General features: G+C 32.2%; 2 protein-coding genes across 4 annotated transcripts; one reads left to right on the top strand and one right to left on the bottom strand.

Moving 5' to 3' along the window:
- The first annotated feature begins 1,981 nt into the window (after window positions 1–1,981).
- Arl2 (ADP ribosylation factor-like 2) lies at window positions 1,982–4,498 on the top strand. Its single transcript, XM_089706676.1, has 4 exons — window positions 1,982–2,177; window positions 2,323–2,478; window positions 2,956–3,154; window positions 3,703–4,498. Exons 1-4 carry the CDS (start codon window positions 2,113–2,115, stop codon window positions 3,835–3,837), a joined length of 555 nt encoding a protein of 184 aa, XP_089562802.1. The 5' UTR covers window positions 1,982–2,112; the 3' UTR covers window positions 3,838–4,498.
- A 438-nt stretch (window positions 4,499–4,936) lies between these two features.
- Window positions 4,937–10,118, bottom strand: Pnn (desmosome associated protein-like protein pinnin). 3 transcript variants are annotated; one of them, XM_089706354.1, is made up of 7 exons: window positions 9,911–10,118; window positions 9,705–9,836; window positions 9,331–9,553; window positions 8,380–8,674; window positions 7,437–7,567; window positions 6,773–6,899; window positions 4,937–5,747 (listed from the first exon to the last, which is right to left on the bottom strand). In XM_089706354.1, exons 1-7 carry the CDS (start codon window positions 10,039–10,041, stop codon window positions 5,500–5,502), a joined length of 1,287 nt encoding a protein of 428 aa, XP_089562480.1. In that variant the 5' UTR covers window positions 10,042–10,118; the 3' UTR covers window positions 4,937–5,499. The 3 variants fall into 3 exon arrangements, with proteins under 3 accessions (XP_089562480.1, XP_089562483.1, XP_089562481.1); XM_089706357.1 differs by having other exon boundaries at window positions 7,443–7,567; XM_089706355.1 differs by having other exon boundaries at window positions 9,705–9,833.
- Window positions 10,119–10,532: the final 414 nt, after the last annotated feature.

Below are 10,532 nucleotides of genomic sequence, written 5' to 3'. Positions count from 1 at the left end.
TTTCACATTATCCGATCCGATATCGGATATCGGACGCCGATAGCCGATATCCGATATCGGGTACAATTTTCCCTTTCACATTGTCCGATAAAATCCTTCCGATATCATCATGAGTGTTGCCAGAAATTTTTAGAGAAAACTACACTAAATTGCCAGTTGATAAAAAAGGTATAATTAAAGAAAATTCAAATGATAGATCATAGTTGTACATACATTAAAAATAACTACGTAAAAAAAAAACAACTTCAAAAAAAGAAAAGTAAAATGTAAAAAAGATTTGATATTTAATTACTGCATATTATTTAGATGTGCTATTTACTAAATAGTTTTGAATTTTGATATCGGTCATTTGTATAGTATATGTTAACACATTATAAATTAAATAAATTTATATCAATACCTACTACAACCTAGTATTAGTTAATAGTTTTAGTAATACATATTATGTATCAGTAAATACCTTTCAAAATCTATTAAATGTATTTTTAACAAGACGTACCTAGTCATTTAGTCATTTTTTCACTATATATACATTTATAAAAGTTCATGTAGTACCTATGATAAATTTATTATGTGACACAATCTTTGTTCACATTTTCTATTCTTTTTCTTATTACACTGTAAATAATATTGTCACCCGTTCAAATATATATTTTATAATATGATTGTTGTAATTTCCTGTAAGTAAAGATACATAAATTATTTTATTGTCATAAGCAATTATTTTAGAATTAAGAGTTTTCAAATATTCTTTGTTGTTAATTCAAAATAAAAATAAAATCGGTGTGAAATCTCCTCCTTTTTTTGAAGTCGGTTAAAAACAAAGCACTCAATGACAACAATAGGTACAATAAACAGCACAACCACAGAGCACAACCAACATCCGAGTAGGAGGAGGAGCGAGGCAGAATGAGTTAAAATAAAGATGATAGACACTAATATTTTTGTTTACTTCAGTTCAGCCAATTACCGTATATTTTAATACGGTAATTAAAATAGCTGCCGTATAAATCGTATTTTTAATGCCTATAAATACTTAAATGTGTGTTTTCTAAATAAAAAAAGGTTTCTTTTAATAGAAAGGATTTTAGGTTAAAGCAAAGAATTTTTTTTAAGATTTAGCGCCATATAAGAGTGAAAATACACAAACTAGTGCTTTTTTGCTGTTGGTATACTGCCTTTTCGAAAATTGAATTGGCAACACTGAACATTATCGTCCGATAGCTCACGGGCATATCGGTGTCGGCTCCGATATCCGATATCGGATCGGACAATGTGAAAGACAGGCACATATTTCATACATTTTACTTCCCTCCGATATCGGATATCGGCTATCGGCTTCCGATATCCGATATCGGATCGGATAATGTGAAAACGCTCTAATGGTTCCCGATTTTGATACCAAATAAAAATTACAAAATTGTTTTTGGATTTTCACCGCAGATATTTAAATTAAATTAAATATTAATTTGCGTTTTGTAAAACGAAATTAATAGTGTTTTAATAAAAGCTATGATTAAGGATTTTTTTATCCTTAATAAATCGTAATTAAATATCATTAATTTATATATTTTATTCAAGTGAATGTGTATAAAATTGTATTGATCACCAAAATCTAATAGCAACTGCATAATATTATTACTATTACGACTCCGTAATAGTTATTTACTCAAATAAACTTTAAAATAATATCAGAAATTAACTGTATTCATCATTCATCAATAGATATTATTGTATTTTAATATTTAATACTTTACAGATTAGAGATTAGGGATAACAATACATACATGCAATACATGCTTGCATTTATGCTCTAAGCAAACATGTTTTTTTGATAGTTAATCAAAATTACTTTTTTGTGTTTTATACAGTACATACGTGATACATAACTAATCTTATTTGTGATTTTAATAAAACGAACGCAACAAGTATCGATGTGTCAAATTGTAGTTGACACTTGACGTTTTATGATTTATCATAGAATAATAATTTATTGTTGTGAAAACTGAAAACAAAATTGCGTTTCAAACCCAATTAAAATTTATAGAAATAAGACTTTGTTATTAGCCAAATAAAAAGGTGATACTTATTGTTTCTACAACAATCTAAAAAATGGGTTTTCTAACGATTTTGAAGAAACTCCGGCAAAAAGAAAAAGAAATGAGAATATTGATGCTGTATCCTTTTTTGTAAACAAATGTTTTATATTTACAGGTTTTTTTATGTGATTATTTATAATAACCATTTATTTTTATGTCTATTAGCATTATATGTATAAAAACACGCTATTTTGCATATAATTTCTTTAACAAAGTAATTCAGGGGACTGGACAACGCCGGCAAAACTACAATATTGAAACGATTTAACGGCGAGCCAATCGACACAATATCTCCAACTCTAGGGTTTAATATTAAGACGTTGGAACACAAGGGTTATAAATTGAATATTTGGGATGTTGGAGGACAAAAATCTCTCAGGTAAAAAGGTCATAGAAGTGAAATGTTTACTTACATAAGTAATCTATACATATATAAATCATACATATATAAATATGTTTGTTTGAACACACTAATTTCAGGAATTACTGGTTCGATTTGAAAAATTCTTTTGGTGTTAGATAGCCCATTTTTCGAGGAAGACTATAGGCTATATATCATCACCCTAGATTAACAGGAGCGCAACACTGCGGGTAAAATCGCAGGGCAGCTAGTTATGCTATATAGTTCATAGATAAATGCTGCAGTTGCATCTAGGTTTCTTTAAAATTGTATTGTGTTATAAATAATTGGGTGATGAGTCAGAGAAAATTTTTTAGGTGTATGTTTTAAAATATTAAACTTCCTTATTGATTGACTTCTTGATGTGTATTTTTTTCGTACTGTTAAATCGGAAAATTATTTATTTCGTGAAAATAAGTTTGTAATAGATAAACAATAACAAGCTTGCATTTCTAGGTCATATTGGAAGAACTACTTCGAAAGTACCGATGGTGTGGCCTGGGTAGTGGACAGCGCTGATGCTCGGCGGCTTGCAGACTGTGCCAAGGAGTTACACTCACTACTGCGGGAGGAGAGGCTGGCTGGGGCCACTCTACTTGTTTTGGCCAATAAGTCTGACCTGCCTGGTGCACTTTCTTTACAGGAGATTAGGGAGGTTAGATGATTTTATATTGAATTTCAACTCCTGGCTATGGTTTTAAGTTAAATAATATTGCTAAGCAAGACAATTACATGAAATTATATCTCCCAAACTGAAACTCAAACATTTATTTATTCAATTAGACTTCTTATAAAAGCACTTTTGAATCGTCATAACATTTTTCATTTATCACCTATTCGGAAAGCAGTATCTATGGAGAAGAACCGGCAAGAACCAGAACCTTTATCTTTAGAACTTTAATTTTACAAATCTGCACAAATAGGCTTTCTGTTAATTAAAAATTATTCTTGTTTTAAATAATATAAAGAAGACTTTGTTTGTTTGAACACGCTCAGGAACTACTGGTCCGTTTTGAACAACTCTTTTGGTGTTAGATAGCCCTTTTATTGAGGAAGGCTATATATCATCACGCTAAGACTAACAGCAGCGGAGCAATGCGGGTAGTAATTAATAATTTATATTTACTATAATCTATACACCTGTGTTAAAATCTAGAAAGTATAAAAAATCAATAATTATTATTATCTAAAAAAACATTGCAGGCACTAGATCTGGACAGCATCAAGTCGCACCACTGGCGCATCGTGCGCTGCTCCGCGGTGACCGGCGAGAACCTGCTCGACGGCATGGACTGGATGCTTGACGATATAGCTTCCAGGATATTTACACTTGATTAGTTTTAGTTGGTACTGTGTTTGTATAGTGGGCTTGATATTATTTTGTTACATGTTGAACTAGTTTATAATGATGAATGTTGTCTTGTTACAAAGGATAATATGTGCAGATAATACAGATGCATTTCTTTTTTTACCTCGATGACTGAATAATGAATGATTTTTGAAGTGAAACTTCTTTATCGGGGTTGGACAAAAATTTAGTGTAACAATTTTGCGTTACGCCGTACGCGTGACATTTTTGCGTTACGCCATACTCGTGACATTTTTAAGGTCATAAAGAAGTTTCACTTCTTACGTGTGTACTCTAGTACACGCATACATTTTTTTATCTTGTAGTAGTAATGAATGCTTGTTTACCAGATGTGCTGAATGCACTCAGATAATATGCCGAATGCTGTTACTCCGAATCTTTTCATTGCAATGTCCATCCAAGCAAAACAGACAAGACTGATGAGTCTTGCATTTATTATATTAGTATATGTAATGTTATGTATGTAGTATACATACATACAAATAAACATCAATTACAATTTCAGTTAGTAAAATTATTAAGTTCATAATATCAAGCCCAATATTTATATGAACCGATGATACCTATCTATATTATTATTAATTGTTCTCAATAGTATATTTTTAATTAACTGCTGTATTTATTGAAGTGAAACTTCTTTATCGGGGTTGGATAAAATTAAGTGTAACATTTTTTTGTTACGCACCATCTTTTTCTTATCCCTACCACGCGTGATTCGACGTACTTATTTCTGTAAAGTTGCATATAGTAAATTATTTTTTGAAAAATAAGGTCATAAAGAAGTTTCACTTCTTACGTGTGTACACTAGTACACGCACACATTTTTTTATTATTTATTAACACTCGCTAAAATAACGAAAATATAATCGTAATTTGCTAAAATTTCCACTGAGTCATTTTATATTGCCTTTACTTCTTGGCATCTTGTAATCAATCTGAAATCCTATAATAGCATTTTTTTAAATAATAACCTTGTCTAAATAAGCACTTGCACAAATTTTATGTTCTTGAAAGTATAACACATGTAAAAAATCTGTGATCGCTTTTTTAAATAAAACATTAAAACAATTTGACTGTATTGTTTTTTATTGATTCACTTAACACAATATCAAGTACCTTTTATTTTTATATTACACTATGAAACACTCATACTGGCCAAATGATAAAATTTTTCAGTACTTGGTTTTAATTCAGTTTAGTTTTCCGTCACTTTTTTATAACTATAGTTTTAACTTATCACTTTGAGTTTGATTTTAATCAGCATGCATCATGATTCATGATAAAATAAAAGTCAGTTTTTGTAATAAAAAAAAATCTTCTAAAGTAAACCTATATTTTCTGAATGTCGACTTTATAAAATTACACATCCGAACTTAAATCTGCACTTTCAATACAAACTTCCTTATAAATATAAAAAATACCTATTCCAGGCCTAATGAAATCACATATATACCTAATTTTCGTAATCAAAAGCACACTCCAATTAGTTTATCATTTGGCCATACAGATAAAGGTCCATTTAGACAAGGGGAGTTTTATAAACCAGTCTTATGCTATCTCTGTCTTTCGTATGAAAAACGACAAGGACAGCATGAGACCAGCATATGCTATCCCCTTGTGTATATCAAGCATTAGGAATGTTCTGGATTATCGGAATCTGGTTTTTTCTCTTCTACAGTTTCAGCTTTAGGCTCTGGTTGCGGTATTTCTTCAGCTTTCTCTGGTACAATGTCATTTGGTACAGTCACATTTGGTGCAGTCACATTTGGTACAGTCTCATTTGGTACAGTCTCATTTGGTGCAATCTCATTTGGAACAATGTCGTTTTGCTCAGTGTGATCTGTACTGGTGTCCATTTTGATTTCTTCCGGTTCTGCAACTAAAAGACGTTATTACGGTTATGTTAAGAAATGAGTTATTTGAATTTACTTGCTGTAATGTCCCAGCCACACTATGCTACTCGTCCTGCTACTCGTCCTGCTCCTCGTCCTGCTCATCGCGCTGCCGCTCGCCTCGATATTGCCGTCTGGCACACACTGCTCTACTCGCGCGATTAATCGCGACGCTCTTCACTAGAGATGGGTCGTCGACGTATTTTTCATCAACGAGACTAGATCGTTAAATGTCGTTCATCAACTAGTCGTTCAACTAGTTAAAATCTTCGACTAGTCCATGTGTAAAATAAATAACTATTATTAAATAAATTCTTAAAACAATAAATTCTAATCTCAATAAAACAATTAATAAATGTTTATGCTTTCTTACAAAAATTATACTCCCTAAAAAAGTATTACTAAAAAACTTATTATCGTTTGTTTTTATAGTTTAAATTCAAAACATTGGTCTTGTAAACCAAAAATATTTTTTTTTATAACTTCAAAGAAAAGAATTTATTCTTATCAATAAGACTGTTTAGCCGTTGAGTCATGAGTGTACTTAAAGACGGTTAATTTAACTAGTCCGTTGATTCCATGACGCCCATCCCTAATTCGCACTCGTATTGCCGGTCCTTTGACTCGCGCGCAAAAGCCGACAGCAGTGAGCAGGACGATGAGCACGACGAGTGGCATGACGAGTAACGTGGCCACACTACGTCCCTGCCTACTTCCCTCGTCACTTCCCATACCACTCGTCGAGTCGTGTGGCTGGGGTATAAAAGTTTTACATGTGATATTGTGCAAAATTATAACTGAAACATATCTATTTTTTACCACATATATTTAGGATGTAGGCATATTTTCAATATATTGTGGTTCCATGAAAAAAGATAATAAAATTACTCACTTACTGATCTGCAATCAAAAGCCTAGATTAAAAAAAACTTAAAAATAACTTTGAGCCTATTACTTTATCTCAAAAAAATGTTTTATTATATAAACAACTACAAGGGTCCCTAAATCTTACCAGCAGTAGGTTCGTGCTCCTGTTTCATGTTCTTATCATCATGTTGGTCGTCTGCATCACTGTCTTCCTTATCGTCAGCGTCCATTGCGAATTTGTCTCGCTTCTTATTGCCGTTTTCTTCCAATTCCTGCAAATTTAACAAGTTTTACATAAAATATTAAACTTTTATCTCATAAATAAATTAAATAGAATCCGGGTAAGTTGAATCAAATTGTTGTTGTTTATTTCATAGCATAAGTGCTGTTTTCTGTTTATTGAGAAATGATAAACACATTTATGTTACAATAATAAAAATATTGAATGAAGTAGTAGCTGCAGGTAGCATTTCGTTATATGTAAGATAACTTCTAGAAGCAGAAAATTCTTACTTAAGCCTTCATTGGTGTCATTGTTAATTAAATGTATGTATCCTTCTTTTTTCATTGGAAAAACAAATAAAATATTTTTTTTTCTTTTGACTTATTTAATTTAGGGCTGATTTTTCAATCCTTGGTTAAAACATATTCATCGAATAACGTATTAAACTACCATTTCAAAAATGTATTCTAATTGTCCGTATATGACAGTTTACAGGTGACATTTTAAAATGTTCGTGTAATACTTTATTGGACGGATAAATTTTAACCAAGGATTGAAAAATCGGCCCTTAATCAATATAACTAACATGAACATGCTGGTCATGTGGCACAACGTCATGCGGATCGTTCTCCTTAGCGCCCGGTTTCTGCCGCAGACAGCGCTGCTCTATTCGCTGCAACTCCTCTTGAAGTTCCTGACGTTTCTTCGCCATGCACTCTGTTAAAAGTATTATAGACTTTAGATGCCCGTCTATCAAGTACCTCATAATACTGTAAATGGTTATAGGAATTATTTCGGTTTGAATAACTTAAAGATGTTTGAAAAATCGAAACGAAATGACAACAATGAGGTAGGATTCGAACCCGCGTCTTCATCACCCAGTAATTAACATCTAATTACTAGCCTTTTCCTAAGTTTTTTAAACAAAAAATAATGTAATGGATGTACATTTTACATCCATTACATTATTTTTTGTTTAAAAAATCATTTACATCCATTACATTATTTTTTGTGTTAGATCATCATCTCATTTATCGTGGAAGGCTATAGGCTATATATCATCACGCTACGACCAACAGGAGTGGAGCCACGGGGGTGAAACCGCGCGGAACAACTAATTTTTAATATTATTCATAGTTAATCTGAAGTCATACTTGAATTTTAATAAATATTATTGGTTAGATTATGCAAAAATCAATGTCAAACTGGTTGACATTACTTACTGCGATATAATGGACCATATTTAGCTGGAAACAGTAATTATTTGATAATTGCTTTTATTAACTGTGTTTTATTAACAAATACTTGTGTCAATATAAACATTTTATACCTATTTCGCTTACCACTTCTCTATATTTGTGGAAATAACGTCTTTAAATTTTACTGAATAATGCTTTATAAATTAACATTAACTTCAGGATCTTTCAAAAGTAATCAATAAATATTTTCATCAATGAAAAGAAAAAATAAAGACCATGCAGCAGTGCAGTTTTTAAACCTAATATTCTTCGAAAACCACAAGCACTTACTTTCATGATACTTTCTACTAGACATCAACTTTTCCGTAGCCTTCTCAGACATCCTCTTAGGCAGCCAGTATATGTGGGGCTTTGCCTTGGTCAGGATAAAGTTCCCGAGGCTGCGTTGCGACTCCTCCCACTTCTCGAACTCTTGAACCCTCATCATCTTGGCTTCTAGCGCTTTGATTGTCGCTTTCTTGTGTTCCCGCTCCGCAAATAATACTCGCCTCTCTTTTAATTCCCTTTCCTTCTCTTGCCGAGCTTGCTCCTCTATTTTTCTTTCTACTTGGGCTTTTTTATCTTCCTGTAATTTGTGAAATTTAAAATAGATTTGGGTTTACAAAAACTACTTTGATCTATTAAAAACAATTACCTACTTATTTATATTATATACTAGCATTCCGCCTGCGGCTTCGCCCACGTTTTCAAAAAAAAACCCGCATAGTTCCCGTTCCCGTGGGATTTCCGGGATAAAACCTAGCCTATGTCACTCAGAAATGATGTAGCTTTCCAACAGTGAAAGAATTTTTCAAATCTGCCAAGTAGTTTCGGAGCCTATTCAATTCATACAAACAAACAAACAAAAAATCAAACCTTTCCTCTTTATAATATTTGTATAGATGAGTCAGTTTAAAGTTATCTTCTTCTTCTTATATATAAAAATGAATCGCAAAATGTGTTGGTAAGCGCATAACTTGAGAACGGCTGAACCGATTTCGATAATTCTTTTTTTATTATATTCCTTGAAGTACGAGGATGGTTCTTACGTAGAGAAAACGTAAATATGTACCACGGGCGAAGCCGGGGCGGACTGCTAGTATTAAATATAATTAAAGCAAATGCATACATTTCATGATAAAAGATTAAAATTTAACTGTAGTTTTATCATTTGTATCTTTATTTTACAGCTAGGGCATACTAGAGCAAACAACCTCATGAAATAAATATGTATGTAATTACTTTAGTCTGTAACACAATCTCTTCCTGTTTGAACTTTTGCAGGGTCCCCAGAAGTGAACCGAAAATTCTCCTATTTCTAGTCCTTGCTTGCTCATCATCCCCCTGGGCTCGCAGGACAGCTGCTCTAGTGGGGAGCTCCCTGCACACTGCTGAAGATACCCGAGTTCTTTTGGGACCTGGTGCATCTTCCTCTCCATCACTATCATTAGTTTTTGCGGATAATCTGGAAGCAGTTAAAATTATTAACAGCTATGTGGGTGGATAAAAATAAAGAAATTTTATATTGAATGGAAATTAAACATCCTTACAAATTGTTGTTTATTTTTAATTGTTGTACATTGCTAAACAGTTATTAAATTAAATTGTATATTCACCTGCTAAAAACAGTTTTAGTTTCATGTTTACGTTTGAAGAATTGGTCGTCGTTCTTATTTGCTTCTGTATACGAATTTCTGCCGCCTAGCCTAGGTCCTCCTCTAGAGTGATCACCGAAAGGATTGTATCTACTAAAAAGTAACAATAAAACGTAATTATGTTACCAAAAAACTATGAAAACTAGCGATGAAGCGACCTAACTAACCTTTCATTATTGTATCGTCCTGATGTTTGTACTATTTTCTTTATGTTTTCGTCTAATTTGAATAAACTATTTCGCTCATTTTCTAATTGTGTACGTAAAGTACTAAATGATAAAGCCACTTCTGTCCCCATAATTGTAAAAATCGATATATTTCTGAAGAAAAATTACAATTTATTGCTAAAATCACAGGTTTTAAGTTTAGGTTTTGACTTTTGACAGTTGACTTAATAAACAGATAAAAATATACGATTGTTTTTTTTCTTCTGACAACATTTTATTTACAAAATATTGTGCACAATAATTTTAGGTGATTTTATTAGATAAATTTTATTAATTTTGTGAGAGTTAATTTTAACGATTTCAACTAATATGAGATAGCTTACTACTTTTATTTACTAGCGATACAAGAAAATAAATTACAATGTTACTAATAGAGGGCGCTAGAAGATAAATAATTGTATTCAAGTAAATTTCCGAAAGCCTCAACCGTTGGCCTCAACATAGTCAAACAACATCTCATTTCATTCTCTTAAGGGGATTACAAGAGCTAGCTGAAATTGAGTGACTCGCGCACACATTAACACAATCGACGACGGTTAGTGGTTAACAGGCCTCGGCCGGT

Source organism: Colias philodice, chromosome 18 (assembly GCF_061535455.1).
Source record: "Colias philodice isolate Cphi_HAF_F1 chromosome 18, ilColPhil1 Martin Lab GWU primary, whole genome shotgun sequence".
Classification (NCBI taxonomy): Eukaryota; Metazoa; Arthropoda; class Insecta; order Lepidoptera; family Pieridae; genus Colias; species Colias philodice.
The sequence above is the reverse complement of the archived record's forward strand: the minus strand, read 5'-3'. Positions and strand labels throughout refer to the sequence as shown.

What these genes read in the sequence shown, in the direction of transcription:
- Arl2 (XM_089706676.1), top strand. Translation starts at nt 2,113, where the DNA reads ATGGGTTTTCTAACGATTTTGAAGAAACTCCGGCAAAAAGAAAAAGAA. An exon ending in GAAATGAGAATATTGATGCT is followed by an intron (nt 2,178 to 2,322) that starts GTATCCTTTTTT and finishes AAAGTAATTCAG; the next exon opens with GGGACTGGACAACGCCGGCA. An exon ending in CTTTACAGGAGATTAGGGAG is followed by an intron (nt 3,155 to 3,702) that starts GTTAGATGATTT and finishes AAAACATTGCAG; the next exon opens with GCACTAGATCTGGACAGCAT.
- Pnn (XM_089706354.1), bottom strand. Translation starts at nt 10,041, where the DNA reads ATGGGGACAGAAGTGGCTTTATCATTTAGTACTTTACGTACACAATTA. An exon ending in CACATGACCAGCATGTTCAT is followed by an intron (nt 6,900 to 7,436) that starts GTTAGTTATATT and finishes TTAAATTTGCAG; the next exon opens with GAATTGGAAGAAAACGGCAA. An exon ending in GGAGCACGAACCTACTGCTG is followed by an intron (nt 5,748 to 6,772) that starts GTAAGATTTAGG and finishes AACGTCTTTTAG; the next exon opens with TTGCAGAACCGGAAGAAATC.